This window comes from Salarias fasciatus, chromosome 15 (assembly GCF_902148845.1).
Source record: "Salarias fasciatus chromosome 15, fSalaFa1.1, whole genome shotgun sequence".
In the NCBI taxonomy this organism is placed as follows: Eukaryota; Metazoa; Chordata; class Actinopteri; order Blenniiformes; family Blenniidae; genus Salarias; species Salarias fasciatus.
The window spans coordinates 3,044,941-3,071,356 of NC_043759.1; the positions used below are offsets into that span (position 1 = coordinate 3,044,941).

The 26,416-nt window shown below is 45.7% G+C and overlaps 1 protein-coding gene across 2 annotated transcripts in view; it reads right to left on the reverse strand.

Annotated features, from left to right (window-relative positions):
• Window positions 1-955: 955 nt before the first annotated feature.
• trim67 (tripartite motif containing 67) overlaps window positions 956-26,416 on the reverse strand; it is a 33,227-nt gene continuing 7,766 nt past the window's right edge. Inside the window, exons 2-12 of one of the 2 annotated variants that reach the window (XM_030110117.1) lie at window positions 16,570-16,665; window positions 14,765-14,887; window positions 11,227-11,337; window positions 9,949-10,102; window positions 7,481-7,561; window positions 5,775-5,938; window positions 5,078-5,216; window positions 3,898-4,022; window positions 3,642-3,820; window positions 2,020-2,182; window positions 956-1,003 (exon numbers count right to left, since the gene is read on the reverse strand). In XM_030110117.1, the coding sequence (XP_029965977.1) occupies window positions 956-1,003; window positions 2,020-2,182; window positions 3,642-3,820; window positions 3,898-4,022; window positions 5,078-5,216; window positions 5,775-5,938; window positions 7,481-7,561; window positions 9,949-10,102; window positions 11,227-11,337; window positions 14,765-14,887; window positions 16,570-16,665 (1,383 nt within the window). The remainder of the gene's footprint in view (window positions 1,004-2,019; window positions 2,183-3,641; window positions 3,821-3,897; window positions 4,023-5,077; window positions 5,217-5,774; window positions 5,939-7,480; window positions 7,562-9,948; window positions 10,103-11,226; window positions 11,338-14,764; window positions 14,888-16,569; window positions 16,666-26,416) is intronic. The other variant, XM_030110116.1, reaches the window with a different exon arrangement.

A 26,416-nucleotide genomic window follows, 5' to 3' on the forward strand; every position in this document is an offset into this window, starting at 1 on the left:
TGACAACGCTTCAAGTGAAAATGCATCGTTCGGAGAGTTGAAGCGTCTTTTTAAAAAAGTTGCGTTTTCCATGTTTTCAAGGAGGCGAAGTCGGTGCACCGTCAAAAAGTTGCATTTTGGATTAATTCCATGTAGACTGAGTTGAAGTTTTTTTTAAAAAGTTGCATTTTCCTTGTTCCCATGGAGACGGAGTTGGAACATTTTTGAAAAGTTGTATTTTCACTTTTTTTCCATGGTGACCGAGTCGAAGCATTTTCAAAAAGGTGCGTTTTCGCCTGATTATACAGAGATTCAAAAAGTTGACTTGTCACTTCTTTCAGTGGAGACGGAGTTGTTTTCAAACGTTTCTGCTGAGACGGAGTAGAAGCATTTTTGAAAAGCTTCCCTTTCAGAGCCATTTTCCAGTTAAAAGTTACATTTTCGCCCATTTTCAGGCCTTGTTTCGTGCATCTTCCTCATATCTAACTGGATATCTGAGTCTACTGCGTACTGATTTGGACCATTTTATCGATTTTGCTGTTTTGTTGAATAAACTCTCCTCATTAAAATGTGTTTAAAGCGTTTTGTTGTGGTTTGAGGACTTTCTTATGTCTGGTCTTATGTCTTATTTCTTATGTTTGGTGCCTTTGTTCATTTATTTTCTTTACTGGTGGCTCTTTTGTTTCCATTCTATGTATTTAGAGCAGTTTGAGAATGACTTTTAGAAACTCTGAACACGTTGCTGTCGGTCTCTGAACCTCGGAGTTTCCATGCTTTTTGGCACTTGCATTGTTTCTACAGCACAGTGTTGAAGTCAGTTTGGTGTTGGAGACGGACGTCAGCTTGAATCCCACATGGACGGAGCGATCACAGTGTCTCCCGTCGTCTCCGTGGCGACGGCCGTCCTGAAGGCAGGAGAGCGAGACGCGGAGCCGATGAGGATCCATGAGGACGAGTCCAGGAGGAGGAGCGGCGCTCATTGCTTCAGACTCTTTGGAACCTCCAGGCCGGTCAGTAAAGTCACCTGAGGACAGAGCAGGGCGGAGGATCAGCTGAGAGGAAACACCTGCTATAACCTGCAGAACATCATCACAACAGACAAGATCTTCCAGAGGCGTAAACTTCTTCGTCTTCACCTCGCACCCTTTTTTGAGGATTTTTAAAAAGTTCCATATCCCCTCATTTCCAAGGAAATGGATGCAGAGTGGTTTTTAAAAAGTTACCTATTTCTACTGAGAGGACGTATTTAAAAAAACACACACATTTTTATCCATCAACACGCAGTCTGAGCATTTTAAAAGAGTTCCATATTCCCCCGTTTCCATGGAGACAGATTCAAAGCGTCAACAAAAGGTTGCATTTTCCTCCGTGTAAATGGAGTCAGAACGCTTTCAAAAAGTTGAATGTTTCCTCCTTTCCATGAAGACTGAAGTAGATCATTTACAAAAGGTTGCGTTTTTCCCTGTCTACACAAAGTCAGAAGTTTTTCAGACACTTCTTGTTTGTTCCCCGTTTCCATGGAAACAGATTTGGAACATTTTACGAAAAATTATGCTTTTCTCTCTCTACACGGAGTCTGAGAATTTAAAAAAACCTACGTGTTTCCTGTTTCCATGGAGACGAATTCGGAGCGTTAACGAAAATTTGCACTTTTGTCCGTCTACACGGAGTCAGAATGTTTTTAGAAAGTTGCCTATTTCCCTGTTTCCATGGAGACGGGGTTGAAGCATTTACAAAAACTTTGCAGGGAGTCTGAGCGTAGTGAAAAAGTTCTGTATTTCCTCATTTTCATGGAGATGGAGCGTTTTCGAAAAGTTGCATTTTCCTCCGTCTGCACGGAGACTGAGCATGTTGACAAAGTTCCCTCAGTTTCCATGGAGACGGTTTTGAAGGGTTCCACCTCGGTAGCCGTTTTCTAAAAGTTGCCTTTTCAGTGTCTCCGTGGTGTAAACGCACACCTCCAAACCTCACACACACACACACACACACACACACACACACACACTCTGACCTGTTGGCACTCCTCACACACGTCCTGACCTGCACGTTGCGGTTGAGGCTGACGGCGGGCACGAAGACGCCGTCCAGGCTCTCGAAGGCCGTGGGGCCGTGCTGCTCCTTGTTGATGAAGAACGTCAGGGTGTGTTTGATCAGGTCCAGCAGGACGCCCACAGTGGCGCCTTTAGCGATGCCACCCTCGGCCCTGAACACACACACACACACACACACACACACACACACACACACACACACACACACACACACACACAGGGAGTGCACAGTAAAACAGCGCCGTCGTGTCAACAGATACATGAGTTTTGTGTTTTCACTTGAAAACATGGAGGAACCAGCAGCCTGGATGGAACAGGAAGACTCTCCTCTGCTTGACAGAAGACAATAACTTGACTTTTTATATGATGTTATATGATGTTTTCTTGATTTATTCTGAAATATTTTCATTGATGGATGGATGAAGGACTTATGGATGATGAATGAATGATGGATGGAAGGATGATGGATGATGAATGGATGATGGATGGATGGACAGTAAATTTAACCCAGACTGAGATTTTTTTCTTTAATTTACCTAAACTAAAAAAAAGAAAAAAAAAAAGAAAAAAAGAAAGAAAAAAAAAAGAAAAAAAAAAATTTACCTAAACTACGGTATCGGCCTGAATATAGGACGGCATTTTATTCCAGAAATTGTTTTCTCCAAAACGGGTCGTACTATAATGGAGGACTAGATTGTCGTTACACATCTGCGCCACTAGATGGAGACAAAGTACCGGTGACCAAAAAGCGAATGAAGCGTCAGTTACATGAAGTCTGTGGTCACAGTGATCTGATGAAAAACGGAGGATCGTGACCGTCTGGAACGAAGAATCTTGAGCGTTAGACAAGTGAGCAAACGACAGAGGCAAAGTTTTGATGCCAACTTTAAAATGATGGTTCAGCAGAGTCAACAAAAAACTGCCAAGCGGCCGAGATATATTAGACTGAATTATTAATGCTCATAAAGTTGAATAGAACTTGAATTTGATAGTTCTAAAGTTATTTACATCATCAATGCAGTTGTTGAACCTTTGAGGTTCTTATTTGTTGCTTGTTCACTGAGTCACAGCCTCAGATTTTGAGAAAGGGAATAAAGTTTTTCACTTAATACTGCAGTAATATTTCTTGATCTTAAATCACATGAAATGTTATCTCTGTTGTGAGTTTTATTAGAATAATTGTACAATAAAAAGTTGTTTCATGAGTAACCCGATTGTCTTCAACGTATTTTTATTTTCACAAAATATTTGAAAAATATGGGTCGTCTTATAATCTGAGTCGTCCTATATTCGGGCCGATACCGTAATAAGTTAATGTTTATATTCATTTTGTTACTGTGGAAACTGTTACTGACTAACCTGTTCAGGATCAGACTGTTATTGACCAACCAGTTATTGACCAACCAGTTATTGGTCAAGCTGTTATTAACCAGCCTATGACTGACCAGCCTGTTATTGACCAGCCTGTTATTGATGCGGACTGCTGGTTGTGAGGCGTTCCGACCTCGCTGGTCTCATGTTATTGACACCGATCTCATCTCATTCAGGGAGTCTGTAGCGATCATCAATACTTCAAAGCTTTTCTAAATGAGAGCCAGTGGACGGACCGACCTGTTGGTGTGGGAGTTGTTGTGCATGAACCAGGACCGGTTGTTGTCCACGTACATGGCCCAGGCCTTGTCGTCCTTCCCCAGCATCATGTCCTTCATGGTATTGATGCGCGCCACGCCGAACGCCGGGTCCGGGTGGTTGTCGTAGCGATCGATGCTGACCTCCCAGTAGTGAACGCCCTGCAGGTTCAGAGGTCAGAGGTCAGCGGGGCGGCTCCGCTCCTGGCGGGACTGGAACCGCGGTTTCGGCGGAGGACCTTGGAGAAGGCGGCCGTCCCCAGCACCACGCGGTCGTCGTAGCTGTTGCAGCTGACCGTCTGGTTCTCGTTGGACAGGACGATGTCCCGGTGAGCCGAGCTGGGGTCAAAGGTGAACCAGGCCACTGCAGGAAGCACACAGCAGTGACACAGTTCAGGAACAGTCATCTGCAGCAGGGAAACGCCACGTCTCTCACCTCTGTCACTTCTAATCTAATTAAAATCTCATCAATTCTTAAAAAATGAGCCATTTTTAGTGTTCCATGTGAATTCAACATGTTTCTGAACTGATCCATCTGTAGGAAAACCTGCTCAGTGACAGGATTAGATTCCCAGTCCTCTCAGATGCTGCATACAGTAAAAACACAATGTGAGGACTGGAGCTGACATTAAATCATGGTTTTATTTATGAATAGATGGAAGTTAGTGCGAAAATATCATTAAAAAGCAACAGTTCATTTTCATTTATTGAGATATTTTGTAAACTGTGTGCAGAAAAAGCTGAAAAATAAAGTAAAAAATCCTTTTAGGATTAAATGTGATGGTTTCTGATGAAGAACAGACGTCCAAGTTCCTCACAGGAACAACATAAAGCAGTATTTGCGCCATCTTAGTCATTAGTTAGGCTGAAAATGATCCAATAACTCATATTTTTGTGATATAAATGTTTGTTCTGCTGAGCGGTGACAGCTTAGTGCTGCAAAGGAGACGTAGTGTGATTCATGGAGGGACAGGTGGTTCCTGCAGGGCAGAGTCTGAGTCTGGAACACACACACACACACACACACACACACACACACACACACACACACACACACACACACACACACACAAGCTCCGTTGCCAGGTTTCAGTTCTGCTTCTTTAAATTGTCCCATAAATTCTAATTTAACACCTTCAACACATCCAGAGAGAGAGAGAGAGAGAGAGAGAGAGAGAGAGAGAGAGAGAGAGAGAGATTTCTGTCTGTCACTTCTTTCCCTCCTGTCACTTCATCTTTTCTTGGTTGTGCTGAGTAGATAGTTGGATGGATGGATGGATGAACAGATGGACGGATGGATGGACTGACTGACTGATTGATTGATTGATTGACTGATTGATTGATTGATTGATTGATTGAGTGATTGGTTGATGGATGGATGGATGGATGGTTGGATGGTCAGTTGCCGTGGCGACGTACCGTCGGAGGTTTTCAGCACCACCGTCTTGCTGTAGGGTCCGACCCCGATGGCGTTGTAGGCTTTGACCCGGGCGTTGTAGGAGCTGTTGAAGTGGAGGCCGTCCACCGTGCACACCGTCTCCTTCCCCACGTACACCTCCTGACCGCACACACACACACACACACACACACGCTGTGACTCCAGAGGCAGCAGCACACGCAGCATTAACTCCATTAAACAGCCGCTCTGCCGCCACATTAAGGTCAATGTTTGAGCTCGGTTTCACACTGAAGCCTCAGTCTGTGTGCCGCTGCTGATTCCTGCTGTGTGACCAAAATCTCGCCTCTAATTACTGCTGTGTGGCCACGAAACGCTGTCTGAAGGCCACAAAATCATACTTCACAGCGACCGAGGAGTATTTCACTGCCAGAAATTCATATTTCATGGTGGCAAATTAATATTTCAAGACCTGTAATTGTCAATTTTCTGGCCTTATATTACTGTTTTACTATTTCTTAGTCACTGTGTGGCCATAAATTAACATTTCGCGACACAATTTAAAGTTTTATTTCAGGATTTCAGACGTCACGTTGTTCCAAACTTTTTAGTTCACCTGAGACCTGTTGATATTTCAGCACCATGGACAGCGCAATGTTTGCTATCTGTACATGTGTGTCTGTCCATTTCTGTGTGTGTGTGTGTGTGTGTGTGTGTTACCCGGTACTGCCCCCCGTTGCCGTCGTCCAGCTCCAGGATGTACCCCTCTATGGGGCTGCCGCTGGGCGCAGTGACCCTCCAGGCCAGTGTGGCGCTGTTGTTCCGGGTGCAGCACTTCTCCAGCTGCAGCAGCGGGGCGGCCGGCACCGGGGGGCCCGACTCAGCTGCAGGCGGAGCAAAGGAAGAGGCTTCAGCAGGAGGAGGGGGGGTGGAGGAGGGAGGGGGGAGGGGAGGGGGGAGGGGCTCCATCTGACAGCTCCGGAGCTTTGAACGTCTCTCCAGGGACGGTTCACAGAAGAAGAGTCTGAAAGGTGGAAGACCTCCGGGGTTCACTGGGGGGGCAACAGCTGGGGAGGAGTGAGGGAGGGGGGTGGGTCGTGAGGGGAGTTAGAGTGGGGGGGGGGCAGCAAGTCTTCAAACTGATGGGGTGGGGGTCGGGGGGGTTTTATTCAATCACAATTTCTTCCAAAATCATGGCTCTAACCACAAGCAGAAATAGAAAATTAGGAAAAACAATTAAAGAGACACTTCAACATTTTGGCAAATTGGCCCATTTAGCACAATTCCTTAGTCATGTCGAACAGCGTACTTACTGTTTTTGTGAGGGCGAGCTGTTGTTTATTCAGAGGTGAGTCGGGGAAGGTTTTCGGGACGGACACAATGGAAGTGAATGGTATTTTTGGTTCCCCTCGTCAAACTCATCAAACACTCAATCCAACAACCCCAAAACACTCTGGTGGACACGTTATAATCCACGCATTCACTACGCTGTGGAATATTAATGCAAAATTACCAGATTGAGTTGTTTATGCGAAGATTGCTAAGACGGAACTGCTTACTAAACATGGCGTCTGGGCGTAGTGATTTCAAAAGAAAAAGTAGTTCCCAGTATTTGCTTCAGTGTCGTAACGCTACGATATTATTTGTTGGTGTTCCACAGCGTAGTGAATGTGCGGATTATAACGTGTCCACCAAAGTGTTTTGGGGTTGTTGGATTGTGTATTTGATGAGTTTGACGAGGGGAAGCAAAAATACCATCCACCTCCATTGTGTCCGTCCCGAAAACCTTCCCCGACTCACCTCTGAATAAACAACAGCTCGCCTTCACAAAAAAAGTAAGTATGCTGTTCAAAATGACTGAGGAATTGTGCTAAATGGGCCAATTTGCCAAAATGTTGAAGTATCCCTTTAAATGTCCAGCCAGAAAACACAGTTTGTTTTCCCATTATTTAAAAAAAGTTGAACATTTGTCATCATATCAGGTCGTTCTCAGCCTGAAAAGTAAAAAGTGACTTTAAAAATCAGCTGAAACAGTAAAAACGATGGAAAAGTGTTTCTAACGGTCACATTTATTCTCACAGTGGTTTCAAAAGGCCCCGTTCACACCACAACTTCTGAAATCGCAAAACTTTTGTTAAAAAAAGCAGCCTTTTGAAAACACTCCAGCTTCCTCTCTGTGAAGACGAACTACGATCTGTTCAGGTGCAACTTTTCTCTCTTTTCTAAGTTCAGCTTTAAACCTTAACGATGACTCCAACTGCAACTCTGTGAAGAGGAAGAAGACGAGCACCATGCAGAGGAGGAGGAGGAGGAGGAGGAAGAGGAGGAAGAGGAGCCTGGAACCAGGGACGAGGGCGGAGCGACCAGATAAACCCAAACAGAGGGGGGGTGAAGGAGGAGGAGGTGGAGGAGGGGTACATAAATACCTCCGGGGCTCTCCGCCTCCATCTCAGCCTCATCACTGTCTGCTGACTGCAGCTGTTTCAATAAGGGACTCTGCTGCACATCTGGAAATATGACGGTGGTTCAAGGCTTTAGCAGACAGAAGACTCACTCAGGACACACACACCGGCCCTCGACCCAGGAAACGCTTCTTTTTTTAATTTAAATGAATTAATTTCATTGTTAAATATCTTATTTTGAAGGGATGCACCAACACTGACACCAGTATGACGTCCGGCAGCGTTCCCAGCATCCGGTTCAGTCCTGCCCGGAGACTCGGACTCGTCACATTACGTCACATAACGTCCTGTTTGATCTGGTCCTGATCAAACAGGACTGAAAGTCCCTGAAGTGGACTCTGGTCCCTGAAGAGGACTCTGGTCTGGATCAAACAGGACGGCTGTTGGACCAGTAGAATGAGCCCGGTGTCGCTCATTAGCTTCTCTGCTCAGTGGATCCTGGAGGATTTAACTCTGGGCCGTGCTACATGCTACATGCTACATGCTGCATGCTACATCTCTCTATGCTGTGTGAGCTGTAGGCTGTTGGAAGTGATGTAGCATCGACGTAGAGATTGTTTACAGCATCATACGAGCTTCGAACATCGTCGGCATACAGAGTATGAATTAAACTTCATGGCATTTAATCAGTGTCGGTATCGGTACTCAGTATCGGTGCATCCCTTCTATTTTCCATTCTTACTCCCGATAAGCAGTTCGAAACGTTGCTAAAGACAGAAATCCAGGAGAATCTTTAAAGTGCTCGGTTCTGGATGAGGGGGAGATCTGAAGCAGCAGAGAATCTGCTGGAAATGAGCTTCATGTGGCTGAAAGAACAAAGGCGAGACGATCAAAGGCTTCGGCGCCGACCAGGTCTGGAGGATCCACACCTCTGATCTCCGGCTCTCCGTTCTGATCAGAGCCTGGTGTGACCTGACGTGACCCCCGAGACGCCGACGCTGAGGAATCCAGCTCAGAACGAGGAGGAGGGAATGTCTACTGCTGAGAGCGCCGTATTGATCAGACTGCCCAGATAAACCGTGTGTGTGTGTGTGTGTGTGTGTGTGTGTGTGTGTGTGTGTGTGTGTGAGAGAGAGAGAGAGAGAGAGAGAGAGAGGGAGAGAGAGAGAGAGAGAGGGAGTCAGGGTGTAATTGTTCTCATGAATCACCTCCTGCTAAATAAACGCGGCTCATTACGGAGCCTCATGAAACATGCAGAGTCCAGATTACAAATCAAACTAAGAGCACATCTGCAGGACGCCGTGGTCCGGCGTGCACGGGCCAGCGTGCACGAGGCCATAAATAAGAGAAGAAACCTCCAAAGAGACGAGCGAGAAAAAACTGGATCGTCTGTTTATTAATAAATAATCAACAATAATGGTGATTAGAAGAATGTGGGGCTGTCAAAAGATTAATCTTTTTAATTGTGATTAATCACTGTATTAGTGTTCAGGTTAGCTATTGGCTGAAAGACAAGAAGCAGGAGAGAAACGTAGAACTCACACTGTTCTATGTTTATCTCATGTTTGATGAATTACTTTCTTTAGACAGATTATTAAGTTGATCTACGAGGAACTTTATTCTAAAAAGTTTTTCTTTGAGTTTATCTGATTCCCATATAAAGCTCTCTGGTAAGAAATGCTTTAAATTATGGGGCTAAAACAGAATTTTAAACATGCAAATTAAATATGTGATTAACTAGGGAAGTTCAGTGATTGACCACAATTTCTAAAATAATCTTTTGATGGCCTGATTTGAGTGTGATTCTCTGAAAACGCCACCATTGGACCCTGTTTAATGAGGACTGATGTAATGGAGGTGGGATTGTTTCTGTGTTTGTTTGCTTGATATGACTCTGAAGTGATTTAACGAAGAATTAAACCCCCCAAAAGAAAAAAAACCCCAAAACAAATAAAAACTAGAGTTGGACGTGGAACTTATCAAACATACAGTGTGTGAGCGTCACCATAAATAAATCTGAATTTGGCTCTGAAAAAAAGAGAGAAACAGACAAAGTCTTCTTCATCTGTGTAGTTCCTTTGACTTTTTTCATGATTATAAATATAAATAAATGCGAAGCAGTGAACCAGTGGAAGCAGGTCCAGGTAAACAGCAGTGGGCCCAGGATGAAGCCGAGAGGAACTCCACAGGCCATTTAGTTCACCTGAGACCAGTTCGTACTTCAGCACCATGGACAGCATGTACTGTCTACACGTTTTTTCGTGTGTGTGTGTGTGTGTGTGTGTGTGTGTGTGTGTGTGTGTGTGTGTGTGTGTGTGTGTGTGTGTGTGTGTTTGTGTGAAGTCTACAAAATACTTAATAATTAGATTAATTTCATACTTCAGCACCATGGACAGCACAATATTTACTGTCTGTCCAGTGTGTGTGTGTGTGTGTGTGTGTGTGTGTGTGTGTGTGTGTGTGTGTGTGTGTGTGTGTGCGCGCGCACTCACCTTTCCCCTGGCAGAAGTCCAGCTGCAGGATGGTCTGCAGCAGTGAGTCCGTGGTCAGCGTGAGGTCAAAGTCGGGGCCGACCTTCGGCTCCAGAGCTCCCTTCACCCACTGGTCCTGAGACGACGTGACGCGCTTGATCAGAGCGTCCGAGATCTGGACACACACACACACACACACACACACACACACACACACACACACACACACACACACACAAGTGAAATTTTTACTTTTTCAAATTCAAAATAAACAATTGAATGAATAAAGTTACATTTTGTTTTTGTTCTATTCTCTTAGACAAATAGTTTCTTTCTCTCAGTTATTTGTATTTTTTGTGACAGCTAGAGGATGAAAAGCAGAGTTTTCCTCTCTCCTTTTGTTCCTTTGGGATTATAAAAACAAACAGGATGAAAGGAAGGAAGTTCGTCCCAGTTCATGAGTAGAGAAAGGAGAACTGCTCAAACATTGGACATCTACTTTAAATCCGTGTCTTGTTCATTCTCCGGTCTGGAGAACGTTGATCTGGCTTCTTCACATCGTGTTTGATGAGTGAACCGAGCTTCGCTTTACTGCACTTCAAATATTTAAGGTTCTGAGGCCGAGCTGCTCGGCATCGGGACGGAGGGAAGATTCAAGCAAACGATCGACACTGAACTGCACTCAGAGAGAAAAGAAGGAAAAAATCCTTCAAACGAGGGACGGAGGTTTTGAAACTCTGAGATCTGATTTTAAAACTCTAAGATCTTCATTCATGCTTCACTTCGTGACGTCAGATCGAGCTCCTGAAGGTTTCAAGACGTTAAAACCTTTCGTTGTGTTTTAGAATGCTCCGTCTCCATGGAAACGGGGGATTAAGCCTGTTAAAACTTCAGTGAATCTCACGATATCTCACTTTAGCTAATGCCAATGTCTGCTTCTTACTCCTCTCCAGTAAACAGGAGTTTAGTGAAAAAGTCACCATTGAGAGATGAGCTTTGGCTCATGCTAACAGCTGAAATCGACAGCAGTTCTTCTGAAAGCAACTGGAACATCTGTGAAACCAGAAACCAGGGACCCCTTTACTTTATCCACCATGTAAAAACAGGGGAGTTTTCATCAGGTCGGATTCTGGTTCCAGAACTTTCCTTCTTCTGGGTTTTTTAAAAACGTGAGCGGAATATTCATATATTGAGCATCTCTAAAGCTCACAGGTGTAAAGAAGTGTCTCCCCCTGCTGGGAAACGCTGGTCTGGACCAGCAGCCCCTCTGGTCCCTGAGGATCTGGGTCAGTGACGTACCTGCAGGAAGCCGCTGGGGTCGTTCTCCTTCAGGACCTCCAGGCAGAACTCCATCATGCCGGTGGTCTGGCGGAGCTTCATGGTGCAGTGGGTGATCTGGTCTCGAACCACCTGACGGGGACCAGAGGCGGAGACCCTGATCAGTTCATTGTCTATATCAAAGACACGGTCACATCCCGTTCAGAAGAACGGGAAAATCACTCAATGGTGTAAATAACGCATCCTGGATTTCACTCTGCTGAAAAAAACTAGGCTTATTGTCAGAATGAGTAGAAACCAGGAGCTTTAAAATGAAGATTCCATGTTGTTGAGAACCCGTGGATCCATTTTCAGATGGAGCGATCAGACCGAGGCTCTTCTTCTCCTGGCCCCCCATCGCTTTTATATACAAACTTTATCCTGACATGGTTTTTGTGTCGTACCTGAAATGTTTGATGAAAGATGATCCCCGATGTGGAAAAGTCTCTCAAACAAGACCTTTTATGCTGCTTATGTTTTTCATCGTTAAAACAAAGAGGCCTCTCCAAAGAAGTGGGCCTCGGTTTGAGAAACAATCACTTCAGTTTCTCCTTTCTGAAAGGCTGATATAAGACGCTGTTTTTCCTCCTGATTCTTCGTCACTTTTCTACCCAGCAGCCTCTCCTGGCGACTCCTCACAGGAAATGTGTTGTGACTGCTAGCGAAGCCGTGAAAATTAATTGTGCCGTTAATTTTCGGCTGCCGTAATGAATGGAGGGAGTTAATTAGAGCCGTTCTCCTGGTTTATTTGATGGTTAATGAGATCGCGGCTCATTTCTCTCTGCTGTCCAAAGCTGTTTAACCTGAAGACCATGAGGAGAAAACACTTCGCTGAACCCTTTGTGTCCGAGCATAGAATGCTACGTACCTCTGAATTTCATTTCTAATGAGAAAAAATATATTATTCAGCTTTTTGTTTTAATAATGACTTAACCTAGTTTGATAAATGATAAAATTAACAAAAACTTAATTATTTTATTGTTTTAATTCCTTGATCTACCGCCCACCTGAGTGTTTTTATCCCAGTGGTTCTGAAGCACTTTGTTAAACCCCAAACCTCCAGTGAAGAAGGAAATCGACGTGTTTATTTCAGCTTTAATTGAAACAAATCCCCATCCAGACCCTTGATTTGCTTCTCCGCTAGCACCGCTAGCAACAGCGCTGGAAACTAGTTGCATTGATATGTTGATGCGTAGAAATATTATCAACCTTTTCTGTGCTAAACCAAAGACAAGGCAAAACGTGTTATTTTGTTATTTTTGATTTGTGTAAAATCTTGTTTGTTTCTTATATATTTATGGCCATATTGATTTATACACTCCACTCCATATAGAGCAAGTTAGTTAGAATACACTCCTGTGCATGTATACATGTACAAACACACCAGTCCGATTAAACAGCTTTTTATTTTAGACTCAAAAAAGCTACGAAAAATAAATCAAATTAGATTTTTTGTGACATATTTTATCTTTTTCTTATTGAGAATAGTTCATGTCTCTGTTGTGTTCACTATTTAGACAAGACGAGATGTTACATTTACTGAGCAAAGGCATCGATTCAGTTTAATTTTTAAAGGTTTAAATCAACTATTAATACTTTATGTATTGCAGAGTATCTGTACTGTGGAATAAAAGCATATTTTTAACATGTTCGGTTATAGTGGTGCCTCAACGTGAGCATTAATCCTGATGAATGCTTGATTTCAAATTTAATATTTCAGTGTGCAACGATTATTACAACCCGAGTTTGGAAAAAAAAAAAGCTGAGCTTAGTTATTCGAAAGAGAAAACAAAAATATCATAAATATGCTGCCTTGAGGGATTAATCTGCAGAAACATCTGCCTGCGCTGTGAGGACAGCCTTTTTAGATTGTTTCTTTTTTTTGTGTGTGGATCTCAACACACACACACACACACACACACACACACACACACACACACACACAAAGGGATTAAAACGCTTCGGGGAGAAGCGGCTCGGCCAGAGGCGGAGTTCACAGGAAATATGAAGATCAACTGAAATAGAATTTTTCCTTCCAGTTGCTGCTTCGTATCTGAGGAACATGAAGGCGTTTGGCTTCCTGGGAGCCGAGGTTACATAACCGGAGTCCTGCTGGAAGCCGTAGAAAAAGACAAACGGAGCAGAGTTCAAAGCAGGGGCGAGGAGAGGGTTTAAATCCAGCTGCAGGTGGAGGAGGAGGGTTTAAATCCAGCTGCAGGTGGAGGAGGAGGGTTTAAATCCAGCTGCAGGTGGAGGAGGAGGGTTTAAATCCAGCTGCAGGTGGAGGAGGAGGGTTTAAATCCAGCTGCAGGTGGAGGAGGAGGGTTTAAATCCAGCTGCAGGTGGAGGAGGAGGGTTTCGTGCATTTCACTGCAGTAGTTATCAGGAGGACATTTCAAATTATAAGTCATCCTCTTTGCGTTTTCCTCTCAGAAAAGTTTCTCAAGGCGACGTTTTGAAAAGTGACGTCATTTGGACAGGTTTCCACAGATGCTGAGTCGGAGCATTTTCAGCTCTGCAGCCGCATGAATGAACCCAGAACACCTGATCTGAGAGGCGTCTGGAAAACCAATAAACAATCAATATTTATATTGACGAGTAAATTAGAGAAAAGGTCGATGTTTGGAATCAGTCCTCCAGTCACCACTCCTCTTCCTCTTCCTCTTCCTCCTCCTCCTCCTTCCTCTGGATCAATCTCAATCTGCAGATAATGACAACAGCTGTCCTCCGGAGGCCTCCGTCCAAACACCCCCACCCCCTCCTCCTCCTCCTCCTCCTCCTCCTCCTCCTCCTTCCCCGCCATCAGCCAGACGGACAGCCGGTCGGTCGGCACGTTGACAACGGGCAGACATCCATGTGGCGCTCAGGAAAAAAAAAAAACAAAAGCCCCAGCGGTGGATTTACAGAGGAAAACAAATGATCAGGTGGAGGAGGACGGAGTCTGGTGGAGGAGGGTGGAGTACAGAATACTCCTCCACCAGAAAATATTTATTCAACTTTAAAAAACAGTCAAACGACGCGCCCGAGTTGCCTGCAGCAGCGATTCGAGGAATCCCGAAAGGATAAAGCACCAAATACTTCACCAAAACGTAAAACTACTGTTTGAGTTCATCTGCTAGCCTAGCTTAGCTTTAGCATCGCGATGGCTTCTCTCCCATGCTTCCTTCCTCCTGCAGTCAGAGCCGTCCCGTCGGCTGTGGAGGTGAAGTTTGGTGAGCTTGAGGCTGAGCTCTGCAGCCTCCAGACGTCCCAGCTAGCCGCAGATGCTAACGTAGCCCGCTGGCATGGTTAGCCAGCTAGCTTACTTTATTAACTAGCTACGTTAATCCCAGTGGAAGCGGCTAACATCAGCGTCGATATGAAGAAAAAGCAATTGGAAATGGAATCGGGTGAAGCATGCAAGGCTTGACCGAGGTAGCAACCGTAACTAAGGGGGGCGGAGCCAAGCCAGAGGTCCACTGACAGGCCGGTCTGTGATTGGCTCCAGAGTTCTCCGGTTCTACCCAGACCGGCGTCTCACCTTCAGCTTGTACTCCTTCTCCTTGGTGACCTTGGTGAGCAGCTTGGCCTTCTGCCGGGTGAGCGCCTCGATCAGGGCGTCGCACTGCGCCACCAGGCAGGCCTCGAACTCCACGCCGTTCTCCTGGAGCACAGACAAGCGGGACGAGGGGCGTCAGCAGCACCGGGGGGGAGCGGCGGCGGACGCTCCCGAGAGCCGTCACGGCCCACAGACGAAAATAGATCGGATGGTTTCATCTATTTTTACTTCAGTCACTTCAGCATGAATCCAATCATTGCGATAAGCTGCGCACGTGATCGCCTCACCTGACATGTTTACCTCGAACACATGAAAATAAAACTTCCCGACGGGGAGGTCAGATCGTTCCCGTTTACATGAACAATAATAAAAGTAATTTTGATTTGCAGGGTTTTAAGTGAAAAGAATCTGATCAGTCAGTGGATCAATCCCACAATGCTTTGTCCAGAAGTCTTGAGCATAGATTCGCACTCGGCTCGATCTAATCAGACTGAAGCGTTTACATGACACCTTTTAATCGGTTTACTCAGGATCCAAGTCACTAGTCATCAGGTTTTTCTATGTAGATTAATTTTAAACCCAGAGTTTGTTTTTGCCACAAAGCGATGCATCACTGTAACATTCTAGCAACTGTCATCATGACTGAGCTAACTGTTAGCATTAGCCAAATATGATGTCTTACTAGTTACTATTTCACCAAACCCGTGTTAAGAGGAGCATCTCATTAGTGCTGAACTAACGCAGCTGTCGGTATAACTTCATAAATGTTGAAGATTCAAGATTCAGATTTAGCTCTTCCTCCCAGTAGCTTCAGCTAACATCCAGATCCGGAACTAAACAGTAACAACCAAATTAAGTTGGAAACGGGTCTTCATCCTCGCTCACGGTGTCACGGCGAGACTTCCTGCTGCAGTTTTGCGTGCGAGCCTTGAAGAGATCATCTTCTATCTCCAGATTGAAACGTGCCACACGCGGGTCAAACGTTCTGCTTTTAGTTTTATTGTTTCAGTGGATTTACATCCCTCTTCCTCGGCGACTGATTTATTCGGGGATTATTTTCAATCTGTTCAACTTCAGTTCAAATTTAGTCTGAATAACATGAGTGGAGACGTGGAGGAAGTCATGGACATGGGAAAAACCCTGCAGTGGCAGAAGTTAATGGTTAGAAATGCAGGGTTAGATGGTTAATTTGCCTAATTTAAGGATGGTAAGTTCTCATTTAAAAAGGTTTATGTAGTATTTCTTACCCATTAAATTAAGCAAAACAGGATTGTTCAATGACTCTAATTATCTAACAATTCCCAGTAATCAGATTTGTATATCATGGAAATGAGATCAATGAGACAGCTCCTGTTAAGGTCCTGAATTCCACCATTCTGAACTCAGAATGGCGCTAAATTCCAGTCCTGCTTTTACTTTATCTTATTTATTTATCACAGAATATTGATAAACCAGCTATAACAAGGAGTTCACATGTCTAGCAAAGCACTTAATTAGCTTAAGTCTTATCTAAAAGACAGGAATTTATTTTAAAACTGAGGTAATTCCAAGTGTGGGATGAATAAAATTACATGCAGAGTTCCCCAAGGCTCCATCCTGGGTCCACAGATACTTAATATCTCCTGGCTCAGGATTTGGGAAAACAACCAAACGTGTTCAGAAACCGGAGCAGATTACGAATATTTAATCTGTGTGTATCTTAGAGGGAACAAAGTCAGAGAGTTGAAAAATAAATATGAATCTGCTGCATCGAGACGGATTCCAGAATCACAAAGGAGACTCGTTACCTGAATCTGCTGCAGCATGTTCTTCAGCTGAACCAGGAATTCTTTGGCGTCTTTGGCTTTGTCGGAGATGCCGTTGAGCGCCTGGGAGAGTTGACACTGCAGAGACACAGAGGGAAGATGGAAAGATTAAAATACGTATGCACATACAAAGAAAGAATGAATTTACAGGCTGAGCAGCAGTGGGCCCAGGGCTCAGCCTTGGAGAACTCCACATGTGAAACGTGGATCAAACATCGTAGTGAAAAGACAAAAACTGAAGTTTTTCCTTGTGGATTCATTACCATTCTTTGGAATGTGGGACTCAAAAGGGATTAATGTCATAATCTGGATTCTGTTCTAATTTTTGTTATAGTAAAATGAGGGTGAAAACTGAAGTCTTAATAACCATGAATGCAGAGTTCCCCAAGGCTATGTCCTGGGCCCGCTGCTGTTTACATCTACCGGCCTGGAAACTCCTCTGAAAATCAGAGTTAATGATCTGCAGATCTGAGCTCAGATGTGAGAACCAGGACGAATCAGAGTGACACTGTTTGATCCTCATTTTACATTTTGGCGCCGTGCACGGCGTGTTTTGGGGATTCTGATGATCACTGCAAGAGATTCGCTTGATGGATGGAATAATTCCATTTCATTCACTGTACATTCAGGAAATTGACATAAAGAAGCATAAATAACTCAAAATTCTGGAGATTTTCAATAAAAAAAAAACATCTAGAACATTTATGATTCATTTAAACCTGTTTGATGAATGTCGGAAAGTGAGAGGACACCATCAGATCATGAACAGGCGACTTTATGAGTCGCTCAGGAAAAGAATCACACGTGTGTCTGTGTGTAAATCCACTTTGTATGTGTGTGTGTGTGTGTGTGTGTGTGTGTGCGTGTGTCTGTATTTTTGTGTATCAAGCATACAAGTAGTATCACTTAGAAATTGCATTAAGTTCATACTTCAGCACCATGGACAGCACAATATTTACTGTCTACATCGTGCATGTCCAATTCTGCGCCTGTTCATTTATGCGTGTGTGTGTGCACGCGCATACGAGTGCATGCGTTGATTCGTGCGTGTGTGTGCATGCATATGAGTGTGTGTGTGTGTGTGTGTGTGTGTGTGTGTGTGTGTGTGTGTGTATTTTTGTGCATCATTCAAGTAGTATCACTGAGTAATTGCATTAAGTGTATACTTCAGCACCATGGACAGCTCAATGTTTACTGTCCACATCTGTGTATGTATGTTTGTATGTGTCTGTATGTTTGTGCAGAAGCGTGTAAATGTGTGTGAAGGCGCATCTGTGTGTGTGTGTGTGTGTGTGTGTGTGTGTGTGTGTGTGTGTGTGTGTGTGTGTGTGTGTGTGTGTGTGTGTGCCTGCATGCTCATCAGCCTCCTAAACAGGATTCGACAGGACAAAGGAAACACACACTGTTACACACATGTCGAGCTGTGATGAATCTACACGCTGTGGCCACACCCACGTCTCCCACCTGCCTCGGCCCCTCCCCCGTCTGGATGGCGCTCTCATGAAAGACGCACACACACACACACACACACACACACACACACACACACACACACAGAGCCCCCTCCTGCTTTTGTTGGCTGAGCTCATAAATAACAGCTGTATTTGCATCAGGGGTCAAAGGTCAAACCTTTAATTTTCAGTACACACGGAGCTGAAGTTTCCACAATGAGACAGTCTCAGGCCGACCGCTCGATCAATATTAATGAAGCTCCCACAGCGTCGGATCATCAGTAAATGCTTGCAGTGTGTCAATGAAGTTCAGACCCTGAACTAAAAAACATCTGAACGCTGGCATCAAACCAGGGTCCATCTGCCTGTGAGGTGACAGTTCTTACCACTGATCCACTGAACCGCTTCAGCAGATCATCAGAGGTGGAGACACAACAGTTACTATTGTCTTACATTTAAAGTAGAACAAATCCAAGACCGAGACAAGACCAGGTCCTGGAGGGAACCAGACTGAGACAAGACCAGGACCTGGAGGGAACCAGACCGAGACAAGACCAGGACCTGGAGGGAACCAGACTGAGACAAGACCAGGACCTGGAGGGAACCACACTGACACAAGACCAGGACCTGAAGGGAACCAGACCGGGACAAGACCAGGACCTGGAGGGAACCCGACTGAGACAAGACCAGGACCTGGAGGGAACCAGACCGAGACAAGACCAGGACCTGGAGGGAACCAGACTGAGACAAGACCAGGACCTGGAGGGAACCAGACCGAGACAAGACCAGGACCTGGAGGGAACCAGACCGGGACAAGACCAGGACCTGGAGGGAACCCGACTGACACAAGACCAGGACCTGGAGGGAACCAGACTGACACAAGACCAGGACCTGGAGGGAACCAGACCAGGTTCTGACGACGTCGAGTCGATAAAACAAAAGAAGCAGAATTTGCAGGAGAGAGAATTCAGCCTGATTCTTTCATTCAGGGACGTTCAATCTGGAATCAAATCAGCCACCGAACTGACTGTGTAATCCGCTACACACACACACACACACACACACACACACACACAGATCTACCCGTGCACAAATGCCAGTGTACACTCGTGCATGATCTTGTCCCTCCTGGACTCACGTGCTGCCTGGAGGTCACGGCTCAAAAACCAAACCAGCCCTTCTGTGGAGCTTCTCACTGCTTCTGACCAAGAGGCCATCTGGCCCAGCAAGCTGTGTGTGTGTGTGTGTGTGTGTGTGTGTGTGTGTGTGTGTGTGTGTGTGTGTGCGCGCTCCCGGCCCCTCCCCCTCCTCTCCGTTCTTCATCACGATGCTCTCACACCTCCTCTTCTCTCCTCCTCCATGTTTTATTCATCGTGGATTCTCCTGAAGCGGCCTCTCCTCTCCGGAGCTCCTCCCAGCATGCATTGTGCCGGGAGCAGCCTCAGGAGACACAATCTGACCAGCTTCGCTCGCTTATTCATTCATGGGATTACACATCAGATTACACGTCCAGCAGGTTGTGTTTGTGCTCTCAGTGTTTCCATTATGCAGCAATCTTCCAACACGTTCTCCATAAAAACTGCTTTGTAGCTTTGAGCCGCTTCCATTCTGAGTGTTTGCGTTTCTGGCTAAATCCCAATCGGCTGAATTAAAGGTGAAAATGACCAAATCATCTACACATTTCACAACAAAATTCATTTTGTTGCAGTGTTTCTTTATATATTTCCGTATCACTATGCACTGGATATTAATATACTGAAATGATTGATGTATTTGATCAGTTCGTGGAGGAAGATGTTCTATAATCTGGATGTTCGTTCTTCAGTAAGCATGCTAACACTAAGCTTTGATCAAGGCTCAGATTTAAAGATTGATGGTTTGATACTCGATTCATCTCACAGCAGAGAGGCTTTTTCCCATGATGCAGCTGAAGCAGCGGCGGTACAGTAACGTGTCATTTCTAACACAGTCTGACTTACACTGCACACAATAGAGGAAACTGTCACCAGGCAAAAGCAGGTCTAAATTTGTCCTCAGCGCGATGTGCAGTGGTCCGATGGACTCCAGCAGCAGTGGCGCAGTGGAGCAGTGGAGAGATGTGACACGTCTGCCCTGCAGGAACAATGGCTGCTGCTCCGCTGAGGAGATCCACAACCAGCAAACACGGCGTGCTGGCATGGCCTCGGTCCAGCTCTACGACAACACTGTCACCGCATCTCCATGGAAACGGGGGGGAACAACGCAACTTTTCAACAATGCTCAGTCTCCACGTACATGGAGAAAACACAAGGTGTTGAAAATGTTCCGACTCCATCCCAGTGGAAACAGGGAAAGAAAAATAATCAAACTCTGCAGAATCTGGATGAAAAACTTTCTGAAAACTGCTTAAATGGGAAAAAAAAAACCCCACAAATTTCAAAAACATTCTATCTTCATGTAAACAGAGAAATGCAACTTTTTGAAAATTGTCAGACTCCACCCTCAAGGAAACGGAGGGGAAAATGCAACTTTTTGAAAATCTTCACGTGAATTTCATGTAAACAGAGAAAACACAACTCTTTGACAATGCTCTCACTCCATCTCCATGGAAACGGGCGGAAATGCAACTTCTCGAAAAGATGCCTCCTCAGCGTAAACAGGGAAAATGCTACTTTTTGACTCTATCTCTGTGGAAATGGGGGGAAAATGCAACTTGCCTGAAACATTCTATTTCTCTGTGGAGATTTTTTTTTTGCGACATTTTGAAGATGCTGCTCCTGCGAATGCGCACCACGACCATGGTAAACACTTGTTCTGCACATGCTCAGTAGATGGACAATAAACTGCAGCTTTTCCACAGACATGCTGGGGATAATCGATTCTTGCTCATCTGAATGTTGAGCTCATTAGTGTTCAACTCTACAGTTTGGGACTCAAATCTGAGTGATCGCAGCTTTTCTAGAGGTGTCAAGACGAGTCAATGTTTGGTTTCAGTCATGATGTGAGGAACAGTGTTGGATTTGACCGGGAGGAGGAACGCCTCACCGGGAGATTCAGAACAAACAGAAACTCCCGTCGGACGAGTTCGGGAAATGAATGTCATCTGTACGTTCAGACGAACCAAACCCTCAACCCCACACTCAGAAATACATTTTTTATCTCCTTTTGTTGCTTTTGTTCTCCTCCCCTTGACCTTTTCCCTCCTTTATTACTCCTCCGAACGGGAACGTCGCTGCTGTTTTTCCCGCCGTCAGCAGCTCGGCTCTGCTCTCGAAGACAAGCGCTATCATCTCATCATCTTATTACGGGAGCGTTTATTCAGCGGCTGACATTCAGAGCCAGCGTCGCTGACATTCATGAGACGCAGCTGTGCGGCTTCGCTGATCGGCTGAAGATCAGAAAGCCCGAGACGAGGCGGAGAGTCGACCGCTGACCTCCAGAACTCCGTCTGGATCTGTCAGGGAGGAACGTCTGCATGCAGCGGTGAAAATATCACCTTTTCCCAAAGATGTTTCCTCAAAACCCCAAAATGCTCAAAGAGGTCATCTGGATCCATGAAGGCAAATACTGGAGGACACGTCCGCTCACCATGAGAGATAACAGCAATGAGCAGTTTAAAATCTTATTCTAGATCCAGGATCATCTTTCCTTAAATGTAAACTTGGCAACCAAAGTCCAAAGCTTCTCTTGATGAAATGCGTAGAGAGACCCATTTGCACAACAACGTTTCCAGAGAAAACGGAAAACTTTCCTTGCATTTTGTCTGTTTTCACAACAACAAAGTTCCAAGACACTGAAAATGGTATTTTTTTGGATTCCATGGTGGATACTTAAAAAATGCTCTGACTCAACAGGAAATGGAAGAAAATGCAACTTTTTGAAAATGCTCCATCTCTAAGGAATGAGGCAAGACTGAAACTTTTTGAAAACTCTCAGGCTCCGTCTTCATGGAAACTGGTGAAAATGCAACTTTTTGAAAATGTTTTAATCTGTAGAAATGGACAAAACAACTTTTAGAAAACGCACCCACTCCATCTCCATGGAAACAGGAGAAAATATAATTTTTTGAAAGCACAATGATTCCATCGCCGTGGAAACGGGTGAAAACAAGTTTCTGAGAACCCTGCCAGTTCGTCTCCATGGAAACGGGTGCAACTCCAACTCAGTCGCGTTGACATGGGTGAAAGTGCAACTTTTTTAAAAACGCTCGTTTTCCATCTGCAGGTCGGCAGAGGAACTGCTGCTCCGGTTCACTGGCGCCCCCTTCTGCTGGACTCGGTAGTCTGACAGTCACCCGGATAACAGTCCGGCCTGGTCGTCATGTGAAGGCTGGCTCCGCCGTACAGCCGCAGGAACGAAGCAGAAGGTTCACACTCCGCCCTCAGGGTGTGGGGTTTGCATGTTCTCCAGCGGGACCGGAGTGAAGGATGATGATGATAATGATGATGATGGTGATGATGGTGATGATGGTGATGATGGTGATGATGGATGCTGAAGGTCACATCAGCCTCCAGGCGTCTCACTGGGCTCGGAGGAGGACGAGGTGTCAGTGATCTGATGACCATAATGCATCACAGAGGTAGAAGACTGCCGTTTGACCTGGGGGAACCCAGACCCCCCCCCCCCCCCCCCCCCACCCCCATCTCCACCACAGACTAGCTTGGAGACGCCGTGACTGTCCTCACTGGCCAAACGTTTCCATGGAAACGTGGATTGAAGCGTACAGCTGAGAACAGGACTGACCTATAAAACACCAGCGGAGCGCTCCGCTCAAAACGCAGCAGCACCCAGAACCCAGCCAGCGTGTTTCACTCTGTTCAAAAAAACCCCCAACAACGGGACACTGTTTTCAAAACGTTGCCGTGGAAACAGAACTTTCCTGAAACGGAAACCCGTTGAAATGAGCCAATCAGGTGAGAGAGCTGCTTTTGGCTGGATGTTTGGAAAACTGCTTCTTGTTGAGGTGGAATAAAAATAGATGTTGACTCAAGAAACCACGGAATCAAACTGATGTTTGACGTGAGAGAAACTCACAGCATAAGAGGTTTCATGAGTCGTCCGCCGGCTGCGGTCCTGCAGAGGAAGAGAAAAGCAAGGCGTCCGCCGACTGTTCCGACTGTGGAGTCAGTCGTGACTCAGTCAGGAAATCACACCCGGACGAGGCGAGCTGTCGGGTTTGTCACACGGAGGCTGGAGTGGGAGTCGCACCGTTCTCCAAACGTGACCGGACCTTCAGCAACACCGGGAGGAGGAACAGAGGGCATTCTGGGTAAATGAAACGCCGCTTCACACATTCACAGGAGGAGGAAGCTGAAATGAGAGGAAGGACGGCCGATGCTTCGTCTTCGTCTTCAAACCACCGCCGTTCGGCCAAAAGAGGATGGAACTGCTGAGAGATGTAATCTCAAGGAGAGAGGAGACGACTGAGCGTTTCCACAAGAGAGGAGACGAGATGGAAAGAAAACCAGAAGAGACAGGGTCTGCCGTCCAGTCCGCCGCAGAGCTGGAAAATATCTGGGTTGTTGTCTTTAAAAAAAAATAGAAATAGAGAGAGAAAATAAAAATAAAGTAAAACGGAAAAAGAGATAAAAGAAGAAAAGAGAAAAAAGAACTAAAAGAAAGAAAAAAATGAGAACAAATAAGAAAAAGGAAAAAATAAAGATGAAAAAGAAAAAAAAAGGAATACAGAAGGAAAAAAGTCAGAAAAGAAGAAAGATAAAAGATAAAAAAGAAAGAGAATATCCGGCACCCTCGTTCTGACTGTCCTCCGGTGTTTGGTTTCATTGTGGTGTTTTGGTGAACAGGTGGAGAAAGGCTCAGGATCTCCGTCAGTCACATGGTGGAGACGGAATTCCACCAGGAAACAGTCGGAGGGTGAATCTTCTCCAGACGGCTGCAGCCTGTGCGATCTTTGATCTTCCAGCGTTTGACTTGAATCGATGCTCATTGATGTTCTTTCAATGTTGTAACGTTTATTTCTTCACGCTGCCTCTGCTTGTATTTGAGCTTCAGATGTAAATTTGATCAGAATGAAAACAGTCAGACGTCCTGTCTCGGCTGTACAGAAACAGGATGTGCAGACGGAGCAGCGCCGACCACAGGAAGTGTGTGAAGATCTCTAACTCACGCTGCGACCAGACTATTGATTTAACAGTCAGACTCCGTCTGCACGGAGCTGCAGCCTCATTTACATTTAGGTCGCAGCTGGAAAGACCTCAGGTTAAAATTTTAAAGGCGGACGTGAAGAGAAGAAGAAAAAAAATGTAAAACTGCTTCTTTAACAGTTCTTGTGAGTTTCAGGCCTGGCAGTGAGCTCCAGCGCACAGGAACGGTGAAATATCCGTCCTGTTAACTGATACCGTCTCAGGAGACGGTCCTTCTTCGCTCTGCGCCACGTTGAGACAGGAAGTGATGGAACACCAACGGAAACACTCACTTTTTCACAAAGAACATGGGGGATTAGCAGGAGGTCTCTGAGAACACATGGTGGTCCTCAGTAACCATGGAAACACGACATGTAGCTGAGTTCAGTCATCATAGAAATCTGACGTTCTGCATGTAGTCACGCTGGGTTGTCATGGAAACGTGACAATAAGGGTGTCATCATGGAAACGTGACGTTCCACATGTAATCATGCTAGGTTGTCATGGAAACGTAACGTTTCACATATAGTACAGATAGGTTGTCATGGAAACATAAGCATGTCGTTGTGGAAACACAATGTTCCACATGTAGTCACACTAGGTTGTCATGGAAACATGACATTCCCCGTGGAGTCGTGTTCAGCCATCAGTGAAACAGGACACTTGCTGCCGTCATGTTCGGTCGTCATGGAAACATGAACTTCCTGTGTAGCTAGCGTTCCAGGCCAGTAGTTGGTGCTGTTGGGGGTTCTTTAGTTTTCTCCTCAAGACAACAAGCTCTTTCTGCTGCAGAACCACCGTCAGCGGAGAGGACCGGCGGACGGGAACAGGCGTCACATTTGGCGGCCCGCTGCCCTGTTCTGTTCTGTTCCTACGTTGTCTCCATTGTTCGGCGGAACAGGAGGAACGTTTCGGGACGGCACATGAGGAGGCGAGTTCCTGAGAGCGGCGGACGCCTCCACGCCTCCACGCCGTGCGTCAGTCCCACTCGCCACTGCTGGACGGCGGCCATCCACAGCAAGAGAGAGAGAGGGAGACGCTTCGCTGCAGGATCAGTGAGAGAAACTGAAGCAGGCAGGTAGTCCATGTGGATGGATAGACGGATGAATGGATGGATGGATGGAAGGATGTGATGACTCGTGAGTCAGCACAGTGAGTTTTGAAGGATTCGTCCAGTGGAGCACTGCCAGACAGGACACGATCCAGGATGGTGGAAGAGAGGCTAACACTCTGAACGGGGCAGGAGGTCACCTGACCGCCACTCGCTCTTTAGAGAAAGTAGATCCAGAGTTCAAACACATGGATTCCAATCCGTTTTCGCTGATTTCAAACCAAAATCCAGCCTCGACCCGCAGATCAGCGTCTGCAGAGGAGGCGGAGTTTAAAGGAATACTCCGGAAATTTTGGACCCTCACCCTATCCCTATCATTTACAAAGTGAGATAAGCTCATAAATACCTTTTTTGTGTCCGTTCGTCCAGTGGCTGGATCCCAGCTGTTAGCATCGTAGTTAGCTTAGCTCAGCTGCTGGAGGTGAAGAGGAGACAGAGCCAGACTGACGAAAGTGGACAAAATCCTCCTTCCAGTGGTCCAGGGGACGGCGTATTAGCACGTGAAGTAAATCCGAATGGTTATAAAACATTTTAAAAGACGTGTTTTCTTTTCAATCCGTTAAAATAACGTTTTGATACACAGACCTGCGCATGTGCAGTGCTCCGCGGAAGGCTATACCGGCGCACAGCGGCTGAGTCTGTGGCTGCTACTGCTGTGCGCCACTGGACGCACAGACACAAAAAAGGTATTTATGAGCTTATCTCACTTTGTAAATGATAGGGATTGGGCGTGGGTCCAAAATCTTCTGAGTATTCCTTTAACCCTGAGACCCTGACCAGGAAGAGCCTGGGCCGGATTCAGGGGAGCAAATAGTTTTACATCAAAGATGAAAACACATCACGGATTCTGACTCTTTAAAAGAATTCCGTTAGTTTGAGAACCGATCGGCTTGTTTTTGCTCGGTAAGTTAAAATCGCTCAGTCGTTCCTGCTGATGAGCTGAACCGGTCTCTGGCTGAGTCTCCCCGGGTCTCATCAGCCAGCTGTGTTGTGGTATTAGAGCCTCACATCTGGTGGAGGTCAGAATCAATCATCCACCCCCCCCCCCCCCCCCCCCCCAACCGCTGCTCGGCTGCAGTCCCTCTACAGCCCCGTGAGCTGCAGCAGCGGGACGATCTCCCTCCTCCCTCAGGAAAAACTCCCTG